Source organism: Canis lupus, chromosome 15, assembly GCF_003254725.2.
Source record: "Canis lupus dingo isolate Sandy chromosome 15, ASM325472v2, whole genome shotgun sequence".
Classification (NCBI taxonomy): Eukaryota; Metazoa; Chordata; class Mammalia; order Carnivora; family Canidae; genus Canis; species Canis lupus.
Genome location: NC_064257.1, coordinates 51,069,866 through 51,086,466, shown reverse-complemented (window position 1 = coordinate 51,086,466; position 16,601 = coordinate 51,069,866). Strand labels below are relative to the sequence as shown.

The following is a 16,601-nucleotide window of genomic DNA, read 5'->3' as shown; positions in this document are numbered from 1 at the left end:
GAGCCTCACAACATCCCTGAAGCAGCCGTGTGCTCTGCCTCTCCCATGTTGCTTTGACATCAAACCCACTTGCGTGCCTCCCCTAGTTTTTTGCTTCCCTGCCCATTTCTTGCCTGGGTTGGCCAGGATCACTATGAGCTTTGTCAGCACTTCCCAGAGAAGCGATCGTCTCCTCCCGTTGCTAGCAGGCAACACAATTTAAAACCGAGAAAAAGCTAGCAATTCAATCACAACTTGTTTCTCCTAACTGGTGCCCAGGATTAACCAGCTAGCCCGTAAAAAGCATCATCACGTCCTCAGAATCGTCCTTACCCGTGTTCCATAACGGCCACTCTGGTGCATCAGAGACTGGCCCCAGCCTCCTCGGATGTGGGGACTCAGCTCTCTGCAGCCCACAGACAATTGGGCCCATTATAGTCATCAGGCTGCTGAGTTAAAGGGTGGCCCTTACAAAAATATAAACAGCTTGTCAGCACAAGCCAAAGGGGCGGGGCTGCAGTATCAGGGGACAATGGGAGCCAATGATCAGCCTCTTTGGGCTCTGTTAGCTTAAGATATTATGTTTCATTCTGAAGTCGGGGAGACGGGGAGACCAGACCGAGAGCCCGAGGGAGACAGCCAGATAGGAAGGGCCAAGTTCTCATCTTTATAGCCCAGCAGCATGAAAGGAGTCCAAGCTGAAAAGTTTAATCACTGTGGGCAGACCAATTTCAAGGAAAAGTTTGTATGCCTCACACATAATAATACATATGTTTAAAGTCCCAAACATTGGTGTTGCACTAGTCATCTTCACTCTTCTGGGGTCAATAAGTGTACTATTTATTTAGGTAGATAGCAGTTTTTCAATCAAAGAACAAAGTTCAAGGAAGCTGCTTTTATGACATGCTTATTTTGTTGAATAAAGTGTCTGAAAAAAAAAAGAATAAAGTGTCTGATGAGAAGCATTCACTACCTCCACAGAGAAAACGTTGGATTTGATTGGTATGTCTTCAGAACCCAGAGAAAGGGGCTTATTTTTGCCCCCAAATATAAATGGTTCACATTCATTTTTTAGATACTCACTTTATCTGATCATACGTATACACACAAAGCAGAAGTTAGTTCAGTATGTTTGGAAGAAGAAGACGGGATAGCCATGGCTTTTTTTTTCTCTCTTGATCTTAACTAAATTCTGCTTTTAAAGCTACTATGCCAGCTTAACCTTTCAATACCCTATGATAATAACCAAGAACAAGAAAATAAACTGTGGTTTTTTTTTTCTGTATATGATTTCTAAATGATACACTGAAGTAAAAATAAAGTTAAGAGTTATTTGGCTGATTTGTGGCATTGCATGAATTATAGTCATACAAACTTTGAGAAAAGTACAGTCATTACAATTTGGAGCAGTCTCATTATTTACATAGGGGAGCAGAGTAGCTATCAAAATTAACTAGCAAAGAAACAGAAAAATGTTGACATATACTTATTTTCCACAAATGCTCTGTGAAGCCCTTCTGACTTTGATCATAAAAATCATAATCAAAAGGCACTGTCCTTTCTAATCTATGTCAGTTTTTAAAATGTTATGATTCTGTCACTGGTATTTAACTCCTATTAAAGGAAGACTCCTCCGGTGGCCCTTCCAAATAACGTATGAAGCAGCTTCTTATTCTCCTCTTCTAACGATTCCAAAAGAGCTGTTGTATCTGGACTGCCATGGCTCTTGACTTTAAAGAACAGACCTTCTAGAAAAGGTCTAGTTTTCCTCTAAAGCATCATGATTCTCTTATTTTAAAAAAAAAAAAAAGCTTCAGGGCAGCCCGGGGATGGGGTGGGGGTGGGGGTGCTCAGCAGTTTAGTGCTGCCTTCGGCCCAGAATGTGATCCTGGAGACCCAGGACTGAGTCCCACGTGGGGCTCCCTGAATGAAGCTTGCTTCTCCCTCTGCCTGTGTCTCTCATGAATAAATAAATAAAATCTCAAAAACAAAACAAAACAAAAGCTTCAGGACACCAAAAGCATGAATGACAAGAGAAAAAATAGATAAATTGGACTTCATCAAAATTAAGACCTTTTGTGCATCAAAGGACATTATCAAGAAAGTGAAAAGGTAACCTCCAACCTAGAGTTGGAGTAAAAATTTGCAAATCATATATCCAATAGGGGTCTAATATCCAGAATATATAAAGAACTCTTATGACTCAACAACAAAACAATCCACTTTGAATATGGACAAAAGTCTTGAATAGGCATTTCTCTAAAAATGATATACAAATGGCCAATAAGCCCATGGAACGATAGATACTCAATATCATTAGTCATTAGGGAAATGCAAATCAAAACACAGTAAGGTACCACTTAACAACCACTAGGATAGCTATTTAAAAAAAAAGAAAAAGTGTTAAAAAGGATGAGGCAAAACTAGAACTCTCATACATTGCTGGTGGTTCAGCTTATGTGGAAAACACCACTTCAAAAGGTCAAACATAAGGCAGCCCAGGTGGCTCAGCGGTTTAGGGGTCGCCTTCAGCCCAGGGTGTGATCCTGGAGACCTGGGATCGAGTCCCATGTCGGGCTCCCTGCATGGAGCCTGCTCCTTCCTCTGCCTGTGGTACCTCTTTCTCTCTGTGTCTCTCATGAATAAATAAATAAAATCTTTTTTTAAAAAAAAAGGTCAAACATAGAATTATCAAATGATCCAGCAATTCCACTCCTCTGTATATACCAGGATTGAAAACAGGATTGCAAAAAGGACTGAGCAGGATTGAAAATATTCAAATAGTTACCTGTATACTCATATTCAGAGCAGCATTATTCATGATAAAAAGGTGGAAACAATTTAAATGTTCATCAACAGATTAATGGATAAATAAATTGTGGTTCATACATGCAATGGAATAGTATTCAGCCATAGAAAAGAACACACTACCAATACATACTACAACATAGATGAACCCCAAGAACTTTGTGCTTGGGCCCTGGGTGGCTCAGTGGTTGAGCGTCTGCCTTCGGCTCAGGTGGTGATCCCGGGGTCCCGGGATCGAGTCCTGCGTCAGGCTCCCTGCATGGAGCCTGCTTCTCCCTCTGCCTATGTCTCTGCTTCTCTCTGTGTGTCCCTCATGAATAAATAAAATCTTTAATAAAAAAAAAAAAGAACTTCGTGCTTAGTGATAAGAGCCAGGCATAAAAAGTCACATAATATATGATTCCATTTATATGAAATATCCAGAATAGATAAATCCATAGAGACAAAATGCAGATTGGTGATCGCCCAGGACTGAGCAGCAGTGGATAGGGAGAAACTGCTTCATGGGTGCAGGCTTTATTTTGGAACTAAAGAGAGGTAGTGTTTGTATAACATTGTGAATATACTATGTACAGCTTGAATGTTCACTTTAAAATGGTTAATTTCATTCCCCTTTGGCCCAGTTTTTTAAGCCTCAGTATCTTCTGGGTTCAACAGGATCCTTCCCTGTAAGGGCATCCCACAAGTTTACTTAAGGCATTTTTTTTTAAGATTTATTCAATCCATTCATTCATTTAATGTTTTTGCATTGTTCAGCATCTATTAAGCACCAGACACTGTGGGGCAGCTTGGTGCCAGGAGACCCCCTTGCACTCTCTATCAAAGGTGAGAAAGAACAGGACCATCTGATGGGGAAGGACGGTGGCAAGCAGGGTGAGCAAATTCATGTATGGTAAATGCTGCATGAGAGCTCATCTCATGCTTGATTCCATCTCCTGTTCAAAACCACTTGGAGGAGTGGTGGTAGGAATTATTATTCCCATTTTATTGTTACAGAAACTGAGAATCAGAGAGTTTAATCAATTTCCTAAAGTCATCCAACCTGTAAGCAATGAAGCCAAGTCCTTTCTCTTCTACCACGCTGCTCCCTGAGCAGAAGAGTGTGAGGAAAGGAATCTGTTGGGAAAAAGATGTTTCCCAACGTAAATGAATGAATGACTAAAACTTATTAAGAAGCATTTTAGATGTCAAAAAAGAGCAGCATGATTCCCTTTCTAGTGGGATAAAGACACAAACCAGGGGAAAAAAACAAAGCTAACCTCAAACTTTTACTCAGAAAGTTTCATTTTCAGAAAAGAATCATGGGGGGATCCCTAGATGGCTGAGCAGTTTAGTGCCTGCCTTCGGCCCAGAGTGTGGTCCTGGAGTCCTGGGATCGAGTCCCACATCAGGCTCCCTGCATGGAGCCTGTTTCTCTCTCTGCCTGTGTCTCTGCATCTCTCTCTCTCTGTGTCTCTCATGAATAAATAAATAAATAAAATATTTAAAAAGAAAAAAAGAAAAGAAAAGAATCATGGAATTTTAGAGGTTTTCTAAGTAATCTAACCAGACACCCTCATTTTTCAGATGGGAAATGCAATGACACCCTGCAAAATTAAATGACATGCCCGGAGTTACATGGCAAGATAGTTGCAGAACCAGGGCCAGGCTTCCGGTGTCTTAGCTCCTGGTCCAGGGTTCTTTCTACTATGCCATACACAAAAATTTAGACACCGATCCCAGATTAATCTGTTGAGTAGATCTCAAATTCTCTACCTCTTCATAGTATCAGTAGACAAAATTCTTATTCTCTATAAACTCTGAGTGTAATGATCTGCAGAATGTGTTTGACATTCTTGGTGAGTTTACTATTTCTTTCATCATATATTTTGTTAAGACTCAATAAGGGAGAGAGCGATTCACAAGTTATAATCTGGGCAGGACTTTATTTGAACTGAGTTCATTTAAACACAGGTAAACTTCTTGGAAATGAACTGAGAACAAGGACGACAAGGAGGATTTGGAAACATAGAAGACTTTGCCAGGAATTTTGTCAAGAAAATGCCACTACATAGGACTGAAACTCTGGCAAAGCTGTTCCACACATCCCTAACCATCATATATCCCTTGGCATTAGTCTAAGCTGTTATGAAAAATAATACACAAAATAATTACAGAGGGAGATGCGTGTCCTTTTAAAAGTTGGAGAGATGACATCACACTACATTCTAAATTTCAAACTATTAGATTATGCAACTCAGAAAATTGCTATATGCCCTTTGAGAATGCCCATCATCCAATTAAAATGTTTCCCTTGATCCACAACAGCTACTTCTTAGTCACCTACCTCTTGGCAACCTGAAGTTTCAATTACCCATAAGCAGAGCTTCACCCAACCCTTCGAAAGAGCTGGAGCCCCAATTAACTGACTTAATTCAACGTCCCACAGTGAACTCATCATCAAGCCCCTGATTTGCCAACATACAAAGCACTGTACTGAAGGAAACATATCTAATGGGCTGCTGATATTTTTTCAGAAGTGATAAACACACTAGATTCCCAAGTTAAGAGATCATGTAATAGTATGGTTAATGGGACTGGGTAAAATCACAACAGAAGCCATTTGGATAATATATGGATGAATGGTCAGATCCCTTGAGGCTTCTCAGATGGTTCTAGAAATTACTAACTTCAAGACCTAAATTACATATTTTAAAAATCTTTTACTTTCTTTTTTAAGGATATGAAAGGGATGCCTATCCACATGGTTTAATAAAGAGGAGAAACGGAAGGTTTAATTGTCAATGACATTGAAGGATTTTGTAGATGGAATGAAAGCTACAAAACTTTCTTGGCTTTGACAAGGTTTTTGGTTATGTTCTGCTTAGCTGTCCCTCAATGCATTGTAAATTATGAGTGAAAATCACTTACTCAGGTCAGCCCACAACCTGAAATGAAATGAAAAATTCAAAGCCATTCTGTTCAACTTTATCTTCAAATGCATTTATTCTTTGTAGATGAGGAAATTTATAACTAATTATGTGGATGTTCCATATTTATGATTCTATGATTCCTTTGTACTTCTCTGAGAAAGGTAAGATTAAGTCAGATGTCATATGAATTTGAGCTATGAAGTGGACTCCGCTAACCACACATCAACATAAATATACTTTTATTTTTCTAACCATACCAATGAATTTTTATAAGCATCTTACAGTCTTTTGCTCTGTCCCTATATAACCAATAGCCCACATTTGCAAAAATGATGCCTAAAGTCAGGCTGTAGCCATGGAAAAGTGCAATAAACTTATTTATATGGTGGACCAAGCAATGGCCTTGGGCTCATTTGCTCATCACCCAGTCCATTGAGCCAAACCATGACAAGCTTCAACATCACAGAAGTTTTCAATTAGTTGATGAAGACCATGAAGGGATTTGCTGAAAACCTAGTTCACAATTGATCCCAGGAACCCATAAAAGGGCCCTTCTGGATGCAAGTGTAATGCAATAATTTAAATAGAAGAAAATGTTAATTAAAATTATGATGAAGCTACAAGCTAAGCCACCCCTTCAGAACTGGGGGCAAAACTTAATGATAATATACATACAGCACTACATGCCAGGCACTGTTCTAAGAGCATGTACGCATATAAGCCCACTTAATCCTCCCAAACAACCCTAGGCGTTAGTGGGTACATCCACTCTACAAATGAGTAAAGTAAAGTTTAGAGCAGTTAGTGAACATCCATCTATGCAGACGTGGCCAAAACCAAGAGAGGAAAATTTTAACAGGATTAGTTCAGAGATGGAGGAGCAAGCAGCAAAAATGAGATATGAGAGTAGAATTAATTAAGGAGTAAAAACACCTAGGGGTGCTGGATTAGTTTGCCAGGGCTGCCATAACATATTACTACAAGCATAAAACAGACATTTTTCTCACGGTCCTGTAGGCCAGAAGTGCAAAGTCAAGGTGTTTGGTAGGGTTGGTTCCTTCTGGAGGTTTTGCGAAAGCATCTGTTCCATTTCTCTCCTATCTTCTGGTGGCTGCTAATAATTCTTAGCATTTATTGACTTACTGCTGCATCATTCCAATCTCTGTCTTCACATGGCATTCCTATGTCTCTGTATTTTCTCCTTTTACGTGTCTTCTAAGGACACTCATCATTGGATTTAAGGTGGATCCTAATCTGGGATGATCTCATTTTAAGACCCTCATCTTAATTATATCGCAAAGACCCTTATTCCAAATAAGGTCATGTTTTGAGGTTCTAGGTGGTGGCCTATCTTTTGGGGGCCACAATTCAATCTACTGTAAGCCCTAAGAAACATCTGGGGCCAGGCAGGTTTCCTAATGCAGGAAAGGGAAACAGGAGCTAAGTGTAGTCAACTCTGTACAGGGAAGATATGCTGAGCAAAGAAAGCTATTTTTAATTACTATTCTTCATCCCCAACTTAAAAAAAAAAAAAAGGAAAAGGAAAAAAAGATATTATTTATCAATCTTAGGAAAAGATGAGAGTTCTCGACTTAAACACCTTACAAAAACCTCTCCCAAGAACAGATTTCTAGATTTGATCACTCTCATTTTTTTTGGTGTATATTGCGATGAGCTTTGATATAAGTATACTCCTATGAAACATTACCACAATCAAGACAGGAATATACCCAAAACCTCCAAAAGCTTCCTAGCATCTCTTTCTAATCCCTCTCTCCTGCCCTTTCCTGCATCCACAGCCCTAGCCCCAGGCAACCATGGATCTGCTTTCTGTTATATAGATTAATTTGCTTGTTTAGTATTTTATGTAAGTGCAATACTACAGAATATACTTTTTGTTTGGCTTCTGTCTTAGTCTGTTCATGATGTTATAGCAAAATACCGCAGACTGAGTAGCATATAAACAACAGAAATTTATTTCCTACAATTCTAGAGGCTGGAAGTACAAGATCAGTGTGCCAGCATCCGTGAGGGCTCTCTTCCAGGTTGTAGACTTCCCACTGGGTCCTCACATGGAAGGGGCAAAAGAGCGCTCTTGGGCATTAACCTCACTCATGATGGCTCCACTCTCATAACCTAATCACCTCCCAAAGGCCCCATCTCCTAGTACCAACACTTTGGGCATTAGGATCTAAACATGTCTTTGGGGGGTTGGTATACAAACATTCAGACCATTGCAGCTTCTTTTATTCCACATTTTTTTGAGATTCATCCAACGTTTTGGGGTGTATCACTAGTTCATTCTTTTTTCTTTTTTATTTTTTAAAAAAGATTGTAATTATTCATGAGAGACAGAGAGAGAGAGAGAGGCGGAGACACAGGCAGAAGGAGAAGCAGGCTCCATGCAAGGAACCCGACATGGGACTTGATCCTGGGATTCCAGAATCACGCCCTGGGCCAAAGGCAGGTGCTAAACCGCTGAGCCACCCAGGGATCCCCAAGTTCATTCTTTTTTATTGCTAAGCAGCATTCCATTACATGAACATACCACAATTTGTCCACTCCGTTTTTTTTTTTAAAGACATTCATTCTAGAGAGAGAAAGTGCACACACGGAAGTGAGCAGAGGGAGAGAGAGGATCTGAAGCAGAACTCTGCATAGAGTGAGGAGCTTGATGTGGGGCTCAATCCCAGGACCCCAAGATCATGACTGGAGCCAAAACCAAGAGTCAGACATTCAGCCAGCTGTGCCACCCAGGCGCCCCTATCCACTCACTTCTTAAAGGAATTTTAATCAATACATTGATTTGATATTCCAAGATTAAGGAAGAGGCAAGAGAACACGAATCATAACTTTTCAGAATCTAGGTTTTCTTCTTTTTCTCCTCCTTTATGGTCTCCCCACCTCATCTCCAAAGCCCTCTCATATGCTTAGCCCCATACCCATTCTCCTTTCCCCAGCCTTCATTTGCTGAAACTATTGGCCCAATATTGGCCCTTTGCTCCTGAATTCCAAGCTGGAGTGAAGAATCACTGTGGGACACGAGGTGAAGCCTCAGTTCCTTCAGCCTCTTGTCAGTGCCTGCACCTCTCTTCAGGTATCCCGGGCCCCCCACATCTCTGATCTCCTTCTTATTTTGCCTCTTCCCTATCTCTGCCTTCTACTCTCCTACACTTGGATGGGACTCACTGCCTCTTCTCCACTGTCCATGCTCCATTCACCTTACCTAGAAAGAACTATATGGTTGGTCCTGGCCTAAATCTGCCCAGTCCTGGGTTTCTGCCAAATATATTCCATTAATTAAGGGAGGCAGCATGGTAGTGCTTGAGAGCACAGACCCTGGAGCAGGCTACCACACACCAGCTGTGACTCAGCACTGTGCCTCTATTTCCTCATCCACAATTGAGGATAACTGTCCTCCCTCATATGACTGTCATGAAGATTAAATAAGATCTAGTAAGCATTAATATGTGTTGCATAAAACAGATACGAATTAACAGTCAAGTACTCTTCCTCACCGCAAAAAAAAATTCTACTCTCGTTCATAGATTTATTCAAAGATTATTGATCAAGGAACTCTTCCCAAAATGGAGGAATAAAGCAGTGAACATAACATACACAAATTACATTCTACTAGGGCAGACAAATGGTATAGAAATTGATACCTAGAAGTATAGACCATGTCTGTTCAGTGCCTTGGGGACATACAGAGTAGCCTAAAAGCAGGATTGGGAATTTCCAGGAGTGGGTCTGAGTAGGCTGAGCTGAATTAGAGAGTTGTAGTCAGGGTGATCAGGAAAGCCCTCGCTGACAAGGCACCCTCTGAGAGCAGACCCGAATGGTCTCAGGGAACATGCCACAGGCCCATCTGGAGAAAGAACATCCTTTGTGTTAGAAACAAGTGCAAAGGCCCAAAGGTCCCTGTCGCCTGGCTGTTCAGTAGCTGTTGTAGATTAGCTGACTATAGATGGAGATACTATGTTGAATTTTCATTAATTTCACTCATTCTACTTTGAGTTAGAATCTCTTGACCTTGAAGTATGTTTTTTCCCCCAAAATGTTCAGAGATGGATACTTTGGCTGTGAATTTAGAGCCTCAACACATTTTAGCATACAGATACAATGCTGGTTATGGTGGAATCCAAATAAAGTGGGTTGACCTTTGTCACTCTGTGTCTAGACAGTCACCACGATGCTGGGATGAGTGGACACTAGGGATTACCCTCGTTGCCTCTGAGGCTTCACTAGGACACTGGCCACTCAGATCAGGGTGTAGCATCCAAAAGGCGATTGGGAGAATGCTGAGAGACCTCGCAGAGAGCAACCAAGACAATATAAGAAACAGAAAATAAATCCAGACAAGATATTTTAGGAACTGAGCATGTAATTATTTAATTTGAAGAAGAGATGCTCATATGTTCCTTTCCTCTGAGAACAAACTAGAAGAAAATAGGTCTAACTTGCAGGATGATGACTTTACAGATGTTTGTAAAACACACACACACACACACACACACACACACACACACACACACACACACACAACAAAACCCAGAGCTTCCTTATAGGAAGGCTTGTCAACCAGTGTAGGTTGTTTGACTCCCAGACTCTGAACTTCTTGAAAGGAAGAAGAATATGAAGGAAAAATCCCCCACCTGTAATTTTTAACCTTCTTGTTAGTTGGACTTTTTCCTAAAACTATATCACCATGAAGCAAATCAGTTGTTTAAAAAAAATAAATACAGAAAATAGGAAGGCGAACTAACATTTTCCAATCCTCTTCTGGGATGGCCCTTGGGGGCAGGGTGGGGGGTGCAGCTTGTCTTTCTCTGTCTTTGGGTGGAATCTCAGATCCCCAGGAACTTTTTCAGTTACTCTTAGGTAATCAAAAGTCTCCTGAGCACTTTCAATACCAGAAACAATCTCATTTCAGTAATTTGAATGTCTCTTGAAAAAAAACCATAAACAATAAAAGGAAAGAATTGATAGAACTTTACCAAATTTTAAAAATCTGTTCTTCCAAAGGCAATACCAAGAAAACAAAAAGGCAAATCACAGACTGGAAGAAAATATTAGCAGCTTGTATCTGACAAAGAACTTATGTGCCCAGACTATATGAAGACTCTAATTACTGAGCTGCAGCACAATAGAAATTAGAAAACTAGTAAATCAATGTTTAAAAATGGGATAAAATATTGAAGAGACATTGACAAAAGAAAATATGCAAGTGGCCAATAAGCACATAATAAGATGCTCAACATCATTAGTCATCTGGAAAATGAAAATTTAAACTGTAATGAGATACCACCACACAATGACTAGAATAGCTAAAATTTAAAAGCCTGATATGACCTAAAGTTGTGGAAGATGTGGAACAACTGTGATTCCCATACATTGTTTGTGGCAATATCATGAAAGAGAATAACCTCTAAGGATGAACGTTTGGCAATTTATTATAAAAGTAAACACCCATGTACCATATAGCCCAACAATTTCTACTTATAGGTAATTACCCAGAAGAAATGAAAACATGTCTTCATGGAGACTTATAAAGGAACATTCACAGCTTATTAATCCAGAAAAGAAGCCCAAATGTCCATCAATAGGTGGATGGAAAATAAACTATAATATACCCATTCAGGAGCACCTGGGTGACTCAGTCAGTTAAGTGTCTGCCTTTGGCTCAGGTCATGATCCCAGGGTCCTGGGATTGAACCCCACATCAGGCTCCCTGCTCAACGGAAGTCTGCTCCTCTTTCTCCCTCGGCCTCTGCCTCTCCTCCTGCTTGTGCTCTCTCGCTCTCTCTCTCAAGTAAATAAATAAAATTGTTTTAAAATATATATACCCATTCAATAGAACACTATTCAGGAATAGAAAGGAACTAACTGCTGATACACACAACATGAATAGATCTCAGTAATTTTGCACTGAGTGTAAGAAGTCAGATACCAGAGCGCATGCTGTATGATTCCATTTATATGAAATTCTATATTTTTCATTCTTCTATAAAATTAAAGTTAATCGGGATGCCTGGGTGGCTCAGAAGTTGAGCATCTGCCTTCAGCTCAGGGCGCGATCCCATGGTCCCGGGATCGAGTCCCACATCAGGCTCCCTGCATGGAGCCTGCTTCTCCCTCTGCCTGTCTCTGCCTGCCTCTCTCTCTGTGTCTCTCATGAATAAATAAATAAAATCTTTTAAAAAAATAAAGTTAATCTACAGAGGCAGAAGTTAGATCAGTGTCCCTGGGGCTGGAAGAGGATGGAGCTCAAGGAACTTTTTTTTTTTTTTTTTTTTTTTATTTATGATAGTCACAGAGAGAGAGAGAGGCAGAGACACAGGCAGAGGGAGAAGCAGGCTCCATGCACCGGGAGCCCGATGTGGGACTCGATCCCGGGTCTCCAGGATCACGCCCTGGGCCAAAGGCAGGCGCCAAACCGCTGTGCCACCCAGGGATCCCTCAAGGAACTTTTGAAGATGATGGAAATGCTGTATGGTGGTTATGCAGGCACACATTTGTCAAAACTCATTGAACTATCCACTTAAAATGGATGGTTTATTGTATGTAAGTTAGACTTCTTTAAAAATATCCCTTCCAGTGTAATAACAACTCTAATCTCTTATTTTATTTAGAGCTTCTCCTTCCCCAAATTCTTTTATGCTTTCACCCTGGAAATGTAAAGTGGCTCTAGGAGGGAAGGTTGGATTTTATTCTTTCTTCCAGGGCAGCCCCCGTGGCTTAGTGGTTTAGCACTGCCTTCAGCCCAAGGTGTGATCCTGGAGACCCGGGATCAAGTCCCACATTGGGCTCCCTGCATGGAGCCTGCTTCTCCCTCTGCCTGTGTTGCTGCCTCTCTCTCTCTCTCTCTCTCTCATGAATGAATAAATAAAATCTTAAAAAAAAAAAAAGAATTTATTCTTTCTTCCAGATTCTACTTCTTCCTCCTTTAGTTTTTGTTTCTGACCTTCCATATTTGGGCAAAGGAGGGAGAATTACAGAAAGATGGTCACAATCTTTGGGTACAGATATAATAGGACATTTGTACACTTGAAACTTGGCAGATGTCCGAACCTGACACTTGGTCTTCTGGAAAGCTTTTACGATCTTGGAGATTGCTCTGTTGTGAACCCCAGTTGAAATTCCCAAGACATGGCTGACATTTCTCCAGCTGACAGTGAGAGTCAGTGCCTTATCATGCAAGAATGTACCTCACACAGACTCACTCTCCCTTTGTCAAGGTCCAATCATTCCTCCACACAAATAAATTCTGAAACTTTCATAAAAATGTTGCTCAAAGATTCTGGAATTCAAATTTGTTGTGTTATGACGCAGTAAAATTTTTTAAATTCAATTTAGTTAACATATAGTAATCATTAGTTTCAGGGTGGAGTTTAGTGATTCATTAGTTGCATATAACACCCAGTGCTCATTGCATCACGTGTTCTCCTTAATGTGCATCACCCAATTACTTTATCCTCCCACCCCTCTCTCCTCCAGCAACCCTTAGTTTATTTCCTATAGTTAGGAGTCTCTTGTGGTTTGTCTCCCTCTGTTTTTATCTTTTTTTCTTTCCTTGTTTTTATCTTATTTTTTTCCTTCTTTCCCCCTATGCTCGTCTGTTTTGTTTCTTAAAGTCCACATATGAGTGAAATCATATGTATTTGTCTTTCTCCGATTGACCTATTTCACTTAGCATAATAACCTCCAGTTCCATCCACTTTGCTGCAAATGGCAAGATTTCATTTTTGATGGCTGAGTAATATTCCATTGTATGTAAGTTATTGTAGGAAGTTAGACTTTACATCTTCTTTACCCATTCATCTATCAAAGGATATCGTGGCTCCTTCCACAGTTTGGCTATTGTGGACACTGCTGCATAAATATTGTGCATGTGTCCCTTTGAATCATTATTTTTGTCTCTGGATAAATATCTAGTAGTGCAATTGCTGTATTTTTAACTTTTTGGAGAATCTCTGTATTGTTTTCCAGAGTGGCTGAACCAGTTTGCATTCCCACCAATAGTTCCCCTTTCTCCACACCTTCATCAACATTTGTTGTTTCTTGAACTGTTTTAGCCATTCTGACTGGTGGGAGTTGGTGTCTCCTTGTGATTTTGATTTGTATTTCCAGTAATAGGTCTTTAATTAGAATTATCTTCATATAGAATTTTTTCTTTATAAACAGCATGTTTTACAAGCATGATTGAGATTTTCAATTCTAAGAAGAATAAGTATCTTTTGATATGAAGAAGACATGTGGCAGACAGGGTGAGGCTCTAATTCAGTCAGAGGACGTAGAAGATGGCCCAGACTAGGAAGAGCTGTGCTTCCCCTTTCAGGAACTTGGCAGTTGAGACAATACTTGAAAAGCAGCCCTCAGATGTGCCTGGCTGGCATCTTAGTTTCTGTGTAATTCTAGAAGATTCTGCTCTGTGCTGTCCCTTGAGCCCCAACAAGAATTCCTTCCTTAGCGACAAAGCATGAGAACAAGGCTCTTCCAGTTTCTTTCACAGATTTTATGAGGATAAAGTGGTTCCAATTTTTCAAAATTCATCTGAGGCTTAAGTACTATCTCCTAGAAAATCTCTTAAAACTCTCCATATTTCTTCTGCTTTAAAAAATTCTGAGGATATTCACATCTCATCTTCAATCTCCAGTTTGTCAGCTTCACTGAATCAAAGGATTGTTAGAGCCCAATGTAACCTAAGAGCTTCTTACGTCATAGATAAGTAAACCATGATCCAAGGAAGCAAAGTGACCCAGTTCCCACCACTCAGACCAGACTCCAGACTTTCCCTCAGGCTCTCACTGGGTTTCTCAAGCTCAGTACCATTAACATTTTGGGCTGGATAATTCTTTGTTGTGAGGGGTTGTCCTATACACCATAGGATGTTTATCAGCATCCCTGACCTCTACCCGCTAGATGCCAGAAGTACCTCTTCACCCTCCTTCATTGTGACAGCCAAAAATGTCTCCAGACATTGCCAAATGTCCCATAGGGACAAAGTCTCCTGCTTGAGAACCATTTGTCTACCAGTTTCCTCAGCTCCCTACCACAATGAGCTAGGAGATGGTCAATTTGAATAACAGTGGCAGTGTGTGGTACACGTGCATCTTGCTTGGTTTGCTTCCCCCACTCAGCTGCTAAGTGAACCCAATCTTTCTTATCAAACGCCTCCTTAGTGAGAGATTAGCCCTGGTCATGGTGAACAGGCCCACAGGAATCATGAAATCTTTTTCTGCTTCTGCAGTTCTCCTTATGTAATTTCCTGTGTCTATATTCTGTCTCCCTCTCTGAGCTCCTTGAGAGTGGAGGCATATCCTCCCTGATTGGCATAATTCATCTTAGATCGTCCGCACTGCATGTGGTGCCAAGGACAAAGCAGAAGCATAATAAATGTGATTGGCTAAACCACTCTTCAGTGAGGCTGGGTCTTTTTCAAACACAAAGGCACAGCTGCTCAGATGTTTACATGTGTACACATCAGAGCAAATGTGAAGGGAACACACCCCATGCCCCAGCAAACGGCTGACCACCAAGTCCCTCTATGGTTCCAGATCCACGGAGTTACCCTGAGAAGGCTGAGTACTACCAAGCTGAAAAGGTTAAAACCTCTAAGACTGACGTTCTTTTTTGCTTTATGTAAGTGAAGTTGGCACTGAGTAAACTTGGAATAAAAAGACCAATGTAGTGAAAGCAAAAATATTCCTGAAATTTCCAAACTGATATCCTGAGCATTGAATAGCTGTTTGGATAAGGAGCCTGTCATGTAAGGAACTAGTTCTGTGGATGCTCTTTTGGCCAGGACTTTTTTTTGTAGAAAGAACTAAACTCTGCTCTCAGGTAACTACAGTCAAAATGAAAGAGAGTCAAGATAGTAAGTCGACGTACTGTGGTGATCATTTCACAGTGTATACAAATACCAAATCACTATATTGTACTCCTGAAAACAATATGATGTTATATGCCAACTACATTTCAATAAGACACCCATTCATTCACCCATTTGCTCATTTGTTTTGTAATTCCTTCGATAAATACATAGGAAGAATGTAGGTATCAAAAACGGACATAAAAGGGCAAATCACTGTGGGACAATGCTACTGAGGGGACGTCAAAAATGCCTGGCAAAATTAGGGAGATACAAGTCAAAACCACAATGAGATACCACCTCACACCTGCCAGAATGGCTAACATTAACAAGTCAGTAAACAACAAATGTTCCCAGCCCACGCTGGGAAACAGTGTAGAGGTTCCTCAAGAAGTTAAAACTAGAGCTACCCTACGATGCAGCAGTTGTACTACTGGGTATTTACCCAAAGATACAGATGTAGTGAAACGATGGGACACCTGCACCCCAGTGTTCATAGCAGCAATGTCCACGATAGCCAAACTGTGGAAGGAGCCAAGATATCCTCTGACAGATGAATGGATAAAGATGGGGACGCCTGGGTGGCTCAGCGATTGAGCGTTTGCCTTTGGCTTAGGGTGTGATCCCAGGGTCCGGGATTGAGTCCCACATCCAGCTCCTTGTGGGGAGCCTGCTTCTCTCTCTGCCTGTGTCTCTGCCTCTCTCTCTCTCTCTGTCTCTTGTGAATAAATAAATAAATTTTTTTTTAAAAAAAGAATGACTAAAGAAGATATATAAATATAAATCTATTTATAAATAGATAAATGGACTATTACTCAGCCTGATACCAAAAAGCATGAATACCTACCATTCACATTGATGTGGATGGAACTAGAGGGTATTATTCTGAGTGAAATAAGTCAATCGGAGACAGACAGCTATCATATCGTTTCACTCATATATGGAATATAAGAAATAGTGAAAGGGACCATAAGGGAAAGGAGGGAAACTGAGTGGGGAAAAATTAGAGAAGAAGACAAGCCATGAGAGAC

The 16,601-nt window shown here is 40.6% G+C and overlaps 1 protein-coding gene across 10 annotated transcripts in view; it reads right to left on the bottom strand.

Annotated features, from left to right (window-relative positions):
• Positions 1-16,601, bottom strand: part of TRIM2 (tripartite motif containing 2) — a 168,603-nt gene that overhangs the window by 119,138 nt on the left and 32,864 nt on the right. For 2 of the 10 annotated variants that reach the window (XM_049094267.1, XM_035698883.2), the window contains exon 1: positions 313-465. The exons of 6 other annotated variants lie outside the window; for them this stretch is intronic. In XM_049094267.1, coding sequence (XP_048950224.1) covers positions 313-342 — 30 coding nt within the window. In that variant the 5' untranslated portion in view covers positions 343-465. Of the gene's footprint in view, positions 1-312; positions 466-16,601 lie in introns of those variants that run through there. 2 more of the 10 variants (XM_049094268.1, XM_035698884.2) reach the window with 2 other exon arrangements.